Source organism: Ostrinia furnacalis, unplaced genomic scaffold, assembly GCF_004193835.3.
Source record: "Ostrinia furnacalis isolate ACB-3 unplaced genomic scaffold, ASM419383v2 OfSCF5073, whole genome shotgun sequence".
Lineage (NCBI taxonomy): Eukaryota > Metazoa > Arthropoda > Insecta > Lepidoptera > Crambidae > Ostrinia > Ostrinia furnacalis.
Genome location: NW_021135312.1, coordinates 207,784 through 224,757, shown reverse-complemented (window position 1 = coordinate 224,757; position 16,974 = coordinate 207,784). Strand labels below are relative to the sequence as shown.

The following is a 16,974-nucleotide window of genomic DNA, read 5'->3' as shown; positions in this document are numbered from 1 at the left end:
AATTAATCCTTTTTGTTTGATCACATATAAAAATAACACAAGTGTTAAGGAAAACTTCTTCTTTGGTATGGTATCACCACGGAGTTATAATGGCGGCAACTCTGTATCACTGACTTGTAACTTTCAAACAGTATGAATAATAAGGGCACCACATTGGTTTTCTTTCTGAAAAAAGGCTTTCACTTTTAGTACTAACCCTTTAGCACTATTTCATTGAAATAAAAATACAATAAACGCACAGAAGACTGAAATTGAGTCAACTGACGTGACATTTATAATTTGTTGACATTATGACAGTTTGACAAGACTAGGGATTGAAAAAGTTTTTTACCGCACCGTCGGCATCTGCAGCCCGGAGTGCACTGAGAGCGTGAGTAACACACATCTATCTAAATATATAAAAGGAGAAACTGACTGACTGACTGACAGATCAACGCACAGCCTAAACGGCTAAACGTAGGCACTTGAAATTTGGAAGGGACGTAGTCTAGGTACCGTAGAGGTGCACTAAGAAAGGAATTCCCGAAATTCCCATGGGAACGGGAATTAGCGGAAAAATCCTTTTGTATGAACAATCTAAACCGCTTAAGTTAGATGCTTGAAATTTGGTGTGCAGGTACCTTAGTAAACTTAAAGCTTAGGTACAACAGGATATCGTAAAATTCCCACGGGAACGGGAGTTAGCGGGAAAAAACATTTGTATGAAAAAATCTAAACCGCGTAAGATAGATGAAGACGGGTAAAACGGAATCCACGCGTACGAAGTCGCGGGCGGCTGCTAGTTATGTATTATGTAGTATATGACGCGGCGCTGCTAGGCGCCGGTATAGGGGTGTCGGCGCTGCACGTCATCCCGACCAAGCAGCGCCAGTACCGCACCGTCGGCATCTGCAGCCCGGAGTGCACTGAGAGCGTGAGTACACAAACACACATTATGTATTATGTAGTACACAACGCGGCGCTGCTAGGCGCCGGTATAGGCAGAGTAAATACAAATGGTCATCTTCATAGAAACGCATTGAGCGCGGTTTGTATGTGAGCGCGCCAATACGTATGCGGCGCGCACGAACACAGTGACAAAATTTAGCGTGGATTAGCGGGGAGTCAGTCGTGGTTGCGCCGAATTTTGTCAGTGTGTGCGTGCGCGCCGCATTCGTATTGGCGCGCTCACATACAAACCGCACCCGTGCGTTTCTATGAAGATGACCTACTCATTTGTATTTACTCTGGTATAGGGGTGTCGGCGCGGCACATCATCCCTCCCAAGCAGCGCGCCAGTACCGTCCGGAGTGCACTGAGAGCGTGAGTAACAAACATACACGACATTATGTATTATGTAGTATATGACGCGGCGCTGCTAGGCGCCGGTATAGGGGTGTCGGCGCTGCTCGTCATCCCGCCCAAGCAGCGCCAGTACCGCACTGTTGGCATCTGCAGCCCGGAATGTACTGAGAGCGTGAGTACACAAACACACATTATGTATTATGTAGTTATCGAAGTTGTTGACAATTATGTATACCTGGGACAAACAGTCCAGTTAGGTAGGTCCAACTTCGAGAAAGAGGTCAATCGTCGAATCCAACTCGGATGGGCAGCGTTCGGGAAGCTTCGCCATATACTCACGTCCGAAATACCGCAGTGTCTTAAGTCGAAAGTATTTGACCAATGCGTGTTGCTAGTGATGGTATACGGATCTGAGACGTGGTCGCTTACTATGGGCCTCATAAGAAGGCTCAAGGTCACCCAAAGGGCGATGGAGCGGGCTATGCTCGGAGTTTCCCTGCGTGATCGAATCAGAAATGAGGAGATCCGGAGGAGAACCAAAGTAACCGACATAGCTCGCAGAATTGCTAAAATCAAGTGGCAGTGGGCGGGGCAAATAGCTCGTAGAGACGATGGCCGTTGGGGCAGGAAAGTTCTCGAGTGGCGACCACGGGCTGGAAGACGTAGCGTGGGCAGGCCTCCTACTAGGTGGACCGACGATCTGGTAAAGGTCGCGGGAAGAGCCTGGATGCGGGCAGCGCAGGACCGTTCATTGTGGAAAACCTTGGGGGAGGCCTTTGTCCAGCAGTGGACGTCATTTGGCTGAAAAGAAGAAGAAGTGTATATGATGCGGCGCTGTTAGGCCCGGTATAGGGGTGTCGGCGCTGCACGTCATCCCGCCCAAGCAGCGCCAGTACCGCACCGGGAATAATCTAAAACTAAAAACCTTTCGAACAGATTTCTTTGGCAGGACCCTCACATGTGAATAAAGAGTCTATTTCGTTCTTAAAAGATTTTATAAAGTATTTTTCAAATAGTATTCCAACGCCTACATCAACCTAATCTCCTAATAAACCGATATTTTTACTAATCGCTGTGGTTGTTACAGACAATGCCAAAGGAGGGAATAAACATCGTGTCAGTGTTACTTCACGCTCACGGAACAGGGAGGAAAATTGCGTTGAAGCACATCAGAGGAACACAGGAACTACCAGTTATATCAGAGGTATTTTAATTCAGAATAATATTAATTTTGGTTACCTACAGAATATTCTGAAGAATTTGTAATTGTAGCGCCATCTAGAAACCACTTAACCGTGCGCGACGACTACGTGCTTATTTAAAAGCATGCTATTGAGACATTGTAACAATTGTTAATAATACCAATAGATGGCGCTTAGTTTAGATGTCTTTTTTATATGTTCCAATAGATGGCGCTTAATTCACATTTTTTTGTAGACTGATTTTCACTTGTTTAGTTTTCTATTCGTTTTTGTATCTTTCAATAGATGGCGCTTACTTTATATTTATTTTTGTAGACTAATTTGTAATTTTGATAATCATAGGAAAACTCCTACGATGCTCGCTACCAACAATCTCGCGTGGTGCCTGGTGGAAGGAAGTTCAAGAAAGGTGACACACTGATCACGGAATGTACTTACGACAGCACATCAAGAGACAAGCCTATTTTGGGCGGTTATTCTGCATCACAGGTAATTATGATGTTCCAACAAAGTAGAATAGAAGCGCTAGGAATAAAAGATCTCGCCTAACCATATCGTCGCTTGCCTCTCTAACTGAAATATCTGTCATTTTTTTCGAAACTGAGTTATCTACATCGCAAGACGAATCGATCTGTCTAATCGCCTGAAAATTTTGCAAAATGTCAGTTACGTCAGTTAGAGAGGCAAGCGACGATATGACTAGCGCATGGAGTGTAGGCTATCCGCCATCTTCTATGAAGTTATAGTGTTGTTATTTTTTAGTGGAGATTAAATGACCCGATGATGTTGAAACTTCTATAATCTCATCTTTTGTGTGCTGGCTCATTTTTTTAGATTAAAATAGTAACAAGACTATGGAAGGTTTGTGCCTAGCACAATGTAGAGTGCATTAAAGTATAAAATTAATTCTAACTGCCGAGTCTTGACTTTGTAACATACTGTTTTTATAAGGCCTTGAATATTCTATATCATAAATTATTTGTTCCAGGAAATGTGCCTATCCTTCGTGCTATACTACCCTCGCACGCAGTTAGCGGGCTGCTACTCTATGACGCCGGTCAAGGAGTTCTTCGAAACCTTCGGAGTTAAAGAATTCTATGGCTTAAGCATGATGCAGGTGGAAAACATCTTCTTGTCTTCAGGGTGAGTTGATTTTGAACATTACTGATTTAAGAGAGAGGGCTATGGTTTTATTGCTCGTCAGTTGCCGCCACTATAGATTAAGGTCCTGTCACTCGCTAGCAGCTAAGAAAGTGGCGTCAACTGTTGAAGCCGTACTAGCACTATAAAAATGTGCACTTACCAGGATGACACCACTGTGTACAGTACAGTAAGGTTCTATCACCTACAAATGGTGCCTAATGGTACCGCAATCGCACCTGGTGTTATGATAGCCCTCATTATATGGTACACACACACTATTTTCATGTTTGTATATTATATGTCATATAAATCTATATTAATATTGTAAATGCGAAAGTAACTCTGTCTGTATGTCTTGCTTTCACGCCTAAACCGCTGAACCGATTTTAATAAAATTTAGAACAGAGATAGTTTGAGTCCCGGGAAAGGACATAAGATAGTTTTTATCCCGGTTTTTGAAACAGGGACGCGCGTGACAAAGTTTTTCTGTGACACAAAATTCCACGTTGGCGAAGCCGCGGGCCGAAAGTTAGTTATACTTATAAACAACAATATGTAATAAACATAAATGTGCCAAATTTCATGTATTTTCATTTAATTTTTTGCTAATTTCAGAAACCTGGAAAATCTGCCACCACAACTTGAAATTGATATGCAGCAGAGGTATAGCGAAGAAACAGCAATGCAAGGAGACGACCAAGGCGTTGGGTTGATGAGTAAGTATTGTTAAACATTATTTAACAAACATTTTAAAAGACACGTGAGACTTTGACACGTGACAAACGTCAAAAATCTGTCAAACTCCATACAAAAAGCACCGGTTATCGTTATAGTTACGGTCAAAGTTAGATGGTTTGCCAGCAATCTGAGTGGTACATTCAACAGCATATCAGATTATATCAAAATCTTTCAGTCATCTAGCTTGATGCGCTGCCACTATAAGTTTTGTCTCTATGCTTTGTATAAAGTTATGAAGTATTCAGTCCTAATTATTACTAAAATTAATCCTAAATTATTATTGTCATTTGCAGAAGAGCTAATAATCCGCGAGCCTTTCGAATTCCGCAACAAGACGTTCATGGCCCATCTGAACGAAATGCCGTGGTCGGAGCGTCTGCTCACGGAACAGATTGAGAAAACTCTGTACAGAGGGAGCCACATGACGTTCTGTAAGAAGAGGGACGACACTTGGGGCGCGGTAAGTTTCTACAAGATGTTAGATAAATGGGTATATGAGCCGACACTAGCCCATGTTAACATGGTTATATAAATAGTGTGGTGAAGTCAGAAAATTGATATCTTCATTTTATTTATTTTTATTTTCATATAAATCGGATTTTATAAAATTTATTTTGTATGAAAATTAAACAAAATAAAATGATGATATCAAATTACTGACTTCACCAAACCATTTATATGCCCATCTTAACATGGGCTAGTGTCGGCTCATATACCCATTTACCTAACACCCTGTATAAATCATTCGTTTCAACCTAGAGCAGTGTTGCTGCTCTAGGTTGAAACGAATGCTGATGCTGGACAAAGGTCTCCCTCAAGACTTTCCACAATGATCCGATTATCCGGTCTCCCAAAAATTTCCGGTTTTGTGGTACCGGTATCCAGCTGCTTCCCAAAAACACTAGGATCGAACTGATCCCCGTTCGTGGACCCATTCCTAACATAAGCATATTTAGCTGAGGAGTTAACGGGACCATTAGTTTTTTACTACGTATACTAGTTAATATAACTGCATATTATAACTAAGATTGCGCAGCGGCCCAAGAGTCTTGGTCGAAAAATTCTGCGTCAACCAAAACTATAATCTAGTAAAAGAAAAACTGAAGTTATTTGCAAAAGTGCGCGGTTACAGTAGGTTTATTATTGTCACTGAAACTTTATAGAAGTTACCGATTTTTTAATATATTTTTTCTGTTACAGCCAATACAGATCCAGAACTATCCAAACTACACCGAGCTAATATCCAACGAGACATCTGAAAAGTCGTGCCACTACAAAAGCGTCAGACTACCCTCCGTCACCAAGTCAAGCGCCGCTAGCGCCACCTACAACAAACTAACAGCCATTTTGACAATCTGCGTCGCCTTCATCGTTGTCCGGTAATAAAAAACAAAACGTTCTTTTTTTAAAAGTACACCAATGAGTTTCTATGTTGTTTTTATTTTTCGTTTTGAATGTTTATGATGAGCTTATCAAGAGAGCAGTCGATGTCCGAATGATATAGTATTATTTTGCCAAATTATGTATCATAATTTGTTCGTGTATTTATAATTAGATTTCGTCTAGTTTTTGATCATTTACAGTCCTTATAATCAACAAAATTTCAAATTATGCCACATCTAATAAGTTTTCAAAATGTTCTGTTCTTATAATTTTAATGTATGTACAAAATATTTTACTGGAAATGATCAAAAGCGTTTTAGCGGGCAGTTATCTGTCAATGTTACATTGATTATAGACTTTGAGCCAAAGGTTATAACGTCTATAATGTATCGACAGTTTTTTTTACAATTAGGTACTTTTGTATGTGAATTTTACGAGAGTGTTTGTGATTTTGTGTACTTATGGGTTTATTGCTCATTTACTTCGGCATGTCTCATAGTACTTTAAGGCTAGTATCAGTACCAAATAATGGTATGTAGGTATCTTTATTGTTTTTTACGAAGAAAATTTCCGTTTCGACTGATATTTAGGATTCCAGTGACCACTATATTGTTGTGAATGAAACGTGTTGTGCTTATACAAAGCCTATGCATGCAATTAGTGTGCCTTTTTAATTAAGGTGTATATCGTAAATATTGTGAGCATGTTGATTTGGAAATGTCACTCAAACCTTATTCAAATTTTTCAGTCTTAAAACATTTAATAAAAGCCCTAGTTTGTCTCTTTTCATCTTAGATGGATTAACATTGTCAGAAGGAGACAAAGCATGCATTTGTTAAACCAGTGTTATTTTTTTATAAAAAAAGATTATAGAAGTAACTTAGTTGACCACTGTATTTTCGTTATGATGCCAGATTTTTCTTATTTAAATTATTATTTGCTCAGAATTTTGAGTGAAAGATTTATGTCTCCAAATCAACTACTTTGTAAAATCGCCTTGTCTCATTAGGTAGGAACTTGAACAATAAATACAATGCAATAACTAATGTTAAGTAAACAGCTGTTTAGGATATAATAGTTCTTTCATCTTCAAAATCCATGGTTTAATAAAAAAAAATCATTAAAATTTCATCTTCATAAAAATTATTCCAAAAATTCACTGTATCCCCTATTTTTAATCCTTTGCATGATTATTAAAAACTTTATAATTATTAATAGTCAACCCAGTGATAATGCAAAAAAGATGCGAAACTTGTCACAAAATAACTTATTTTGAAATAAAGTTAAAAATCAATTAAGTATTTTGACTATTGTGGTAAGGTGGCATAAGTATTTACTTTGCAAAATGAATCTTGTAGATTATTTTTGTATGTCCATTTACATGTAGATACTGTCTTAATCAAAATAATATACCTTGCTGTGTATAATATAATTAAGCTATAACGGCTCAAGTATAATTAAAAGCATTTATGAATATTCAATAAAATGTAATGTAACAAAATTATATTGTAGATTGTGTCAAATATAAATTGCTATGTCCAATCGTAAACAAATAGAATAAATTATTTTTTATTTCTGTGAACTATTAATATTTCATTAATTGTTTATTGATTTTCAAGCAATAAAATTGAAATGTAAAAATTGATTTCCTTCTGATATTATTTTATATACGTGAACTTATTTTTACAAGCTTTTGTTTTGCTTCTCTCAGTCCAGATTTGTGTTATCCAAGTAAACATATAATAATGTATGAAATTCTGTAAGTAATAGATTTTATGTCATTGACATACGAATTTTTTACCGAAATGTACGATTTAGTTTAATGGTTAAAGAAAAGCTTGTTTTTAAAAATTTTCTTTTCTCTATATTTGTGTTTCTGTCTCAATTATTGTATTTATTAATAATGTATTTTCTTTCATGTTGGTACTATATCTGTCTCATAATAATATAGATAAACAAAATAGGGCTGTGCTTAATAGGCTCCACGGTTTTAGTCTGTTTCTACAACTACAGTTTACTATTTTTGTAGAATAAATGTAAAATACGTAATATAATTTGCAATTATTTTTATTAATTCTCCAGCGTTGTGTGTAGTTGTAAAAACAGAAAATTATTCATCAACAAACGAAGTGTTTTGAGTCATTGTTAAAACTACTGCATTTCGCTATTTTTAATTTATACCTTTTATAAGGGCTTAATTGTAAGAATACGCTTAGTAATTAAGTTTTATTTATTTAAAAAGTCAATATAACGGTTTATTACTTTCAAAATTGTATTTTTATTTTCATTTTACAATAAATAACTGATTAATTTAGGCAAGATTTGCATTGGGAGTGCAACTTAACTAATCAAAATTGGGATTCTTTATAGTCATTTTTGCAGATTTCTTTACAAAATTCCATTGATTTAGCTACATTTTGTGTTCTTTGTGTTGTTAAGTCAGAATCCCCTCACCTCCCAAACTCATACTCTGTTTTATTTACAACAATTGCTGTTTATTTTTAATCCTATTTAACGCAGCAACTACATTCTTGTCCACGATTTGCCATGAAGTCGTTCCATCTGCATTTGTCACGGCTATTATCCTTCCAGAATTGTAAAGGTCTTCCAAAGTATTGGGCGTTCTTACGGTAACTGGTTCACTAACCAAATCATTGTCAGAGAACCGGTTGACGAGAACAGAATTGGCTTGGTTTGAACTCACTGGGACCTGGTTCACATTGGTAGGGGGTCGGTTAAAATTAGTTGGGGCTTGACTGAAACTGGTTGCCTGTTGGGTGAAACCGGTCGTCTGCTGATTAAAGTTCTGTTGTTGAGTTGGTTGCTGGTTGCTCAAAGGGTCAACGAAGACGTTTGGTTTCTGGGGGAATGTCTGCGGTTTCTGCCGATGGGCTTCGTAGGCTTGCCAGTTGATGAACCAGAACGGTTGCTGGTCTACCGGGAGTTTGCTGAGGCGGTCTACCAGGTCTCTGTCGCCGTTCGCTTCTATGGGCAGCCGTATAGTTGTTGTTGAGACGTCATCCTCACCAAATCTGCAAACAAAGAATACATACGTTATCCTATGGTTCTTTTCTTACGCCATATTTATTGTTCATCACGCCATAGTAGGCGATGGCACGTGAAGCTTTACACACTGGCATCTTATGTAGTTGTAATGGGGGCGATTTAGCAACTAAAATTAAAGTCCGATGTGCTGTCAACTTTCTGCTGTCTGAGAACAATTTTCATGTCTGGATTTCATGTATGTGTCACGAGGTATTAAATCTTATTATTGAGTAAATTGATACCGAATACGTAATTAATATTTTATGTGGTTCTTTAATCAATGTAAACATGTTGACATGATCGTGTCCTTAAGGAAAACCTTAATATAGAACCTACGAGGTACTTTATAATATTTTAGCATGTTAGTAAAGAAGGAATTAAGTATGCTGGATGATATTATTCCATTAGAGCTCCCACGGACAGTAGACTTTTTGTCAGTCGATTATTTTATCGGTATCTAATCCAAATACTTAGGCCGGGTTTCACCATCTTACTTTAACTTTAACAAACGTCCAAAAACTGTCAATCTCCTTACAAAAAACACCGGTTATCGTTATAGCTACGATTAAAGTTAGGTGGTGCAACTCAGCCTTACACCACACGTCTCTTTCGTTGGTTACAGTAAAGCCTAAATGACGTCCACAGCTGGACAAAGGTCTCCCCCAAGGATTTCCATAAACATCGGTTCTGCGTTGCCCGCATCCAGGTACTTCCCGCGACCTTCACCAGATCGTTGGACCACTATGTGGGAGGCCTGCCCACACTACGTCGTACGTAAAAAGTCTTTGAGGATTCTTGTTGTTGTTCTCTTAAAATATCATCAACCTAATTTACCAAGTGCATTTTGTGATCAGTAAAACACAACCTTTTAAAATGTACCTACCTACCGTTAATTCAGGTTTTTTAGAGCCTTGAATCTAAAATTGTGTATCGCTAATCCATAATTGCTATAAGAACAACGTGTAGTAAAAAAATTCGGTAGGTAGGTACTTTGTAAGTAACAGGTAATTCAATCACCAGCGTGGCTAATGGGTAGTTTTTGTAGGAGGTAAAGAAGGATAAAGTTACACCATAGAAAAAACAAAAAGTATGCAGTGTGGTCATGGTGGGGTAGAGATACCATGATTTGTGGGTAGTTTGAGGTCTTAAAACGCATGTCCCGGTTAATTCCTGTCTAGTATTTGGATTAATTAAGTAATTGTGACTGAAAAAGACAATTTGTGTCTATTAATTATTCAAAATAAAGTTAAATTTATGTAGAATTTCTTTAAGTACAATCTTTATAGTGTCCATTCCATGGGAGATTTAAACTTTTTAAACTAATATTTGAAGGTGATTAATTTTGATTTTTTTTCGTTAAAATTAATTAAATTACATATTATTAGAGGCCGGTCGATCTATTCTCATAAATAAAACACTGGATACTCATCTTTCACATTATATTGCCTTATTTTAATTACAATTCATCACTTAGCACAAAAGCGCGCGGAGTCGTCTCCGCGCGTCCCTCTATTCTGACGTTTTATGCTAGCGTGACATTGACGTATCGTCAATGTCACTATGACAGCATCTCATTGGCCACAACGATACCGTTATTTTAACGTTTTAGATTTTTCATAATTAACAATATGTAACGCGAAAGTTTAAAAATAGTAATTTGCACATTTGGCACCCGCTGAAAACCAGTGTCGAGACACGCGTACACGCGCGTTTCGATTAATACTGAGCGGGGCCTTTTTGGCACGAGATTTATGTATTGTTTAATGTAATGTTGTGTGTTTAATGTTTTTTTTGTGTTTTCTCTTCTTTTATTTGCTCATTTTCATTTGTGTTTTCATGTCAAATAAAGGTTTTTCTATTTCTATTTCAATTCACACACACATTTCAGACAAAATAATGTGTAGGCAAAAACAAATTAGGATTTTGTAAACTGTATCTGGCAACACTATTGGGTATAGGTACTTTAGTTGTAATTTTAGTGTGGTTCTTCTACATCAAAAGGAGGATAAACATCGTATCAAAATAATGGCCGGTTCGAAGACAATAAATTGAAATCAATTTGCCATTGTTCGACAAAATAATACCTTACAACTTGCAAAGTAAGTAGGTACCTACTTATGCATGCTTGACTTTTAGAGCAAGTGTTTTTATTTACCTGCAATTTGTTCTGTACCAACCTGTGTCATTCATCGTCAAACTCATAGATCAGCTAACTGTGGTTAGTATTTTTTAGTATTTTCTTATTTTCTTCATTTTACACACAACCGGAATACCGGTGATTGTAGCAGCGGCATGATTCGAAGTCTGAATCGGACTCTCTTGAGAAGTCGCCTCTATTTACAACCAGGTAAGTGTTTAGATAACTTCTATAAATACATAATGCTCTCAACAGACTGTACGTAGTGGTAGAACTCTAACAATCTTCCTACCTCCTGAAATGCTAGTCCAGTCCTATGATACCTAGGAGTTCCATTGATAGCTTTGGTCTTATTTTCGGTACCCCCAGCTCGATAATATCGTTCTCGTTATGGTAATTTATTTTTGTATGAAAACCAAAACTACTAATATCGTTTAAAGAATACGATTAAGCACTTTATGAGAGTTATTCGTGCTCGGGGTTGCGATTATTTCACCTAATGCAAGCAGAGATGGTTGAGTTAGCTTTGCCTTATGTATATTTCCCTAAAATCGGGAGAAATAATGAAAAAGTGGGTAATCTTACCTGTTCCCCAATCCTTCGGTGGTGGTCTTCTCAACTTCGGGGAAGCCAATGGGCCTGCTTCCAGCGAACGAGGGTCGTTGCCCCGAAACCAAGGTCAATGACACCGCCAGTATCAATATTTTATGACACGACATTCTGCAAAGATGATAAAAGTGGGTCAAATGAGTACTTACGGTCTTTAAAACCGGCCAAGTGCGAGTCCGACTTTGATTGTTCTGTACGACAACTTTGTTGTTGTATGGAAGCCTGTCCCCCATTAAATATTTATTTTTAAAGTGAGTACCTATTACCTGTCTACCTGTTTCTGTTATTAATAAGCTAAGTTTTAGACAGAATAAACAAGATTGTATAATCTAGCTTTCATAAGAGTTTATTCCACTTTATTCACCTGGGTGTATGATACCAAGGTGAAATGAGGACACTATAAATCTACTTTGTTCACCTAGGTGAACAAAATGGAATAAACCTTCATGAGATACCTACACTACACCTGATGACAGGCAGTGAAGTCTTAGTAATAGGGTCCCGTTTTTGCCCTTTGAGTACGGAACCCTCAAAATCAAAATAAACAAGATTGTCTTATTAATAGTGATTGACACACATGTGACGATGATCTTTAACATTCTAAATAAACAAGCCCTTATCATAATGATGCGATTCTATTTCTACATAACAAAAACATTGAATTACGAGTAACTAGGTAATTGTTCTTCAAAGCAAAAATAACGAATTTTATTCGAAAATTTCATAATACCAACACAAAGTTTAAAACATACAAGTTTGTATTAAATATGCAGAATATTATGTTTTGTTAACCCTCAATAAGAAGATTAATAAAGTAGGTAAGTTTACTTATTCAAGTGCATGGTCATTATAAGTTTTTTAGTACAAAAGTTTTTAACAAAATTTGAATTTTGTATAACACCTTCTGTCTCTACCCACTACACCGTATCATACCATGACCTTTATTGAAAAATTTGACAAAAAATTACCGGTCAAATGCCATTGTATATAATTATAACTAAATTATAATGAGTGCGCCACAATAACAATTAATAAAAATTTTCCAAGACAGGTTTTTGTCATAAGCTTTGCATAATCGCATCAACATTCATAATAAATTAAATGCATAATGTTAAAAACTGCGTTTAAACTAAACAAGGTTATCTTCTTATCTCGAACTATCAGAATCACTTACCTACTTCTTATAACACAACAAAATTAAACACTTAAATTGAGTTAATTTTTCACTAATTTTGATTAATAAAAACGCTCACCTCTGCCTTTATCTAAACACACAGCAAGGACAAACAACACGTCCAACGGTACAGCCCAGACTGGTCTTTGCAAAAACAATAATACTTTTATAAGGAAAACGTGGCTGCGAAGCGCCGGAAATACCTATACCGCTTCATACAGGATTATTTACAAACGCACTGTAATAATCTCAAATAAGTACATGCGTAAGCGCAACTTTTGAAATTATTCATGAATTTATTGGTAAATTTATGCGTGAATGAGATGAATTTACTTTATTATCTATCGCAGTTCATTCATTGACCTAGTCTCCATTCGTTCTTGATTGAATGAATTATAATAACTTCTTATCTACATAACTTATTTACTACTAAGGCTGAGTTGCACCATCTTACTTTAATTTTAACAAACGAAAAATATTTGTCTAACTCCATACAAAACACCGGTTATTGTAGGTAATAGTTATGGTTAAAGTGAGTTGGTTCCACTCAGTCTTATTGTTACTACTACTATTTTAAAGAAGGTTTCCCGTTATTTAGTCATTTAATTTAACCGCATTTTTTCCACTAAAGGACAATGTTCGTTCTCCATACATTGTTCGCCTAAGAACCAACAATTTTGACATATTACTACCCGAAAGCGAAATAATACGATTCTGTGTATAAGAACAATGATTCCTGATGGACACTTGCCATAAAATTAATGATTAAGAATATTAAATCACAGCGATTTTATAATATGTCGTTTATGACAACATGGCGTCTAATGTATTGTGTGAATGTATGAACACCGATTCGCGAAAAATGTTTTGTATTGTCGTCACGCCGAGTCGCAGCCAAATAGTATAAAATAATAGAACAAGTTTTAGAAATACAACTCGGCATTCCACTTTTATAATATGCCCACATATTGCACGTAAATAAACAACATGAATCGTAGGTTGTTTCCACCCTTGTCATCTGACACATGAAATAAAGTATTATACACGTTCGAAGATTTGTCATTTTCATTCATTTCATCATCATCATCATCATTTCAGCCACAGGACGTCCACTACTGAACATAGGCCTCCCCCAATGACTTCCACATCGCACGGTTGCTCTGCGTTTTCATTCATTTATTATTTTCTTAAAGTGCCAGAAAAAAAATAGTTTCTAGCTGTCCCAGCAACTTCGTCAATAAAAAGTTGTCTTGTCTTATCTTTAAAATCGTAATATTAATTTCTGAACGTATCCTGTTTGACACCTAATAATATTATTTGACATTACTGGCTCGGCGAATTTCGGCAAATTAATTTTGACATTGCAGAATATGACTTTTGATAGGTTTATCATAGAATTCGGCGGGGATATCCTCACGGAGGAAGTTCGAAAAATGGCGGAACAAGATCTTATAATAATGCAAGGCCGAAGCTGTAACGCGCGTGCTCCTACGTGTAATCCGGCGAGTATACAATAAATAGTAATTTCTGGTAAATAGTGGTAATACGTATCGTTCGTTCGTTCGTTTCAGCCGAAAAGACGTCCACTGCTGGACTAGAGGTGGGCGCCACGCCGGCGCGCCGCCGCCGCCGCGAATTTTTTCACGCCGCCGCCGCCGACGACCAGCGGTCGGCGCGCCGATACTGATACTGTACCAACTATTTGCAATTAATTCCTCTCCTATACTGTACTAATTTGTGTTTCGAATGCAGAATAACTAACTATAATATTATTTTGTTCTATAATGCCATATAAATCGGTACACAAGGCGAACTTAATGCCGTTGATATACTAATAAATTGATTGAATAACTTAATACTAACTATATTAACAGTTAATCAAGTACATTATGCAAGTTGCTGCTTGGTAGACCAAGCAGCAACTTGGATTGCGGCAACCGGTCCCACTTACTATCAAGAAAAAATCCCCGCCTTCGTCTGGGAGACAACCCACACTATTGGACTATAATACTTTAAGCGAATCATTCACACAGAGATTGGCAAATATGTCTCGGAATGCAAATGGGAACCACAACCTCTGGAAGGCAACATAGTACCTCCCTCAAAGTGTTCTCCGCTTATTAGGTCCGGTAATACATGAGTGCGAACTTACAAGAAAAATCTCAGACCTTTGCTACATGACAAGCCGGTTTATTTAAACCCATTGACACGGATAATCCAAAATATCCACAATTCAATCCAAAAAATAAGATCAAGCATTGGACTTATCCGAGAATTGCAGCTATGCCTGCCTTTGATTCCTACTGATGATGATGATTCATCCGACCGATTTCGGTCATGGTGATCACTTCGATTAGCTGTCTTAGCTGCGCTGGTGCGCCTGAAGATGGCTTACATAGCCGATCTTCGTGGCAAACTCCTCGCACATTGAGAGTATCTAAGCCCACCGCCAACATAATTATAGTGAATGGCGGCAGATGGACGGGATTTACATCATCTCGTTTCGCGTCAAGTTCAGTTGTGCGCTGCTCCTAGAACTCGTGGACTTGCTCCTACACAATCTCCCTCCATTCTAGGCGCTGTGCTGCCAAACCTTCCAAAGGTGATTTAAGAGGGCTCATTTTGCATCTTTTCGTATGCTGCTTCTGGACATCTTTGAACCTGACTATCTGAGGAGTTGACCGCCATGTTTCCGCTTACCCTCCTCATGTTCAGAGTAGAAGATTGATTCCTACTACGCTAAGTAAAGACGAAAGACGCAGGAGGACAAAGTGATTGGCATAGCCCGCAGAATCGCTAAAATCAAGTGGCCTTGGGCGGGGCACATATCTCGTAGAGCTGATGGCCGCTGGAGCAGTAAAGTTCTTGAGTGGCGACCACGAGCCGGAAGACGTAGCGTGGGCAGGCCTCCCACTAGGTGGACCAACGATTTGGGGAAGGTAGCAGGAAGTCTTTCGGCTGAAACGAAAGAACTAACGCTAAGAGAGATGGCTAAGCTAAAGAAATAGCCAAAATGGACCCTCGTAAAGCACTTGCGTTTGATCTGGATCACCATGAAGTCCATGGTCTTGACAATGAGCACACTGAGTGAGAACCTCGCAAGTCTCTTAACTTTGGAAATGATCCATAAGGCTGGCAAGTCGCCTAACGAATTCTCCTATCGCTCAATTAATCTGACATTTGTATTGTTAAAATTATGGAAAAGAATCATTCTTGCTCGTTTATTCACTTGCCTAAGTATGACCCATGTAATAAAGTATACCCGACCATAAATTTTGGCAAAAACTATACCAACCATAATCAGTACAATGTTTGGAAAAGAAAGAATCCTGTACGTCTGCCTTCGCTGCGGCTTCAGCTGGGTTTATCACAAAGGACTACTCTATGAAATTAAAAGTACTTTCCAGCACACTTCTACCACCTGCTGATGGATTCTTATCTCAGTGACACACAGTTTTAAATGAAACTCGGTGACAAAATCTTATCTTTTTAGCTGCAGAGCTGGAGTACCCAGGACTCTGTACTTAGCCCGATACTCTATAACATCTACTAGTAAAGTAGCCCAGACACTAGAAAGCTGCGGCTTCCCTCAAATGTAACTGTGATCTTAAAGCGACTAGACTGTTGCAAAGTCAGCTGCTTGGCAGACCAAGTGGCGCATGTAATTAAGCCCCGAAGTCTCACCATATTATCATTTAAGAGTCAAGACGTGAAACTTATCCTCCGGCCAATCTAGACCTCGACACATTGCTGCAATCAACTTGAATTAAAATCCTGGACCGTAGGATGACATGGAAAGACCATAAATATAAATAAAATAGATCTGAACATAATATTCGACCGACAGTCAGCTAATCCAACATTAACTATGTGCCTCCAAAGAGCTCAAAAATACATGTTAAGAGTACTTTTATCGGCACATTGGTACGCTCGCCTTTAGGAAATACACGAGAACCTGATATTAGCCAAACCCGCTATCCAAATATCAAAGTGTCTATGATCAAGAGAGCAAATTTACTAGGGTAAACCACTGCTCCAGTGGCTCTAACCCCAACCAACTACAAATCACCTGATTAGTCTTGACGACAGATACCTACTAAAAAAGCAGATTTTAAAAAATACCTAATGATCAAAGGTCAAACAAGGTCACGCCGCCGACGCCGCCGCCGCCGAGGTCAAAAAGTCGGCGCGCCGCCGCCGGCCAATTGTATATCGGCGCCCACCTCTATGCTGGACAAAGGCCTCCCCCAAGGATTTCC

The 16,974-nt window shown here is 38.1% G+C and overlaps 2 protein-coding genes across 2 annotated transcripts in view; one reads left to right on the top strand and one right to left on the bottom strand.

The window, feature by feature from the left end:
* The window catches only part of LOC114360513 (MOXD1 homolog 1), a 67,738-nt gene extending 60,421 nt beyond the window's left edge, over positions 1-7,317 (top strand). Inside the window, exons 8-13 of the mRNA XM_028315242.1 lie at positions 2,372-2,488; positions 2,829-2,975; positions 3,475-3,629; positions 4,245-4,345; positions 4,661-4,827; positions 5,568-7,317. Of these exons, the coding sequence (XP_028171043.1) occupies positions 2,372-2,488; positions 2,829-2,975; positions 3,475-3,629; positions 4,245-4,345; positions 4,661-4,827; positions 5,568-5,750 (870 nt within the window). The 3' untranslated portion in view covers positions 5,751-7,317. The remainder of the gene's footprint in view (positions 1-2,371; positions 2,489-2,828; positions 2,976-3,474; positions 3,630-4,244; positions 4,346-4,660; positions 4,828-5,567) is intronic.
* Positions 7,318-7,638: 321 nt separating this feature from the next.
* Positions 7,639-16,974, bottom strand: part of LOC114360518 (fatty acyl-CoA hydrolase precursor, medium chain) — a 47,572-nt gene continuing 38,236 nt past the window's right edge. Inside the window, exons 5-6 of the mRNA XM_028315245.1 lie at positions 11,518-11,652; positions 7,639-8,782 (exon numbers count right to left, since the gene is read on the bottom strand). Coding sequence (XP_028171046.1) covers positions 8,230-8,782; positions 11,518-11,652 — 688 coding nt within the window. The 3' untranslated portion in view covers positions 7,639-8,229. The remainder of the gene's footprint in view (positions 8,783-11,517; positions 11,653-16,974) is intronic.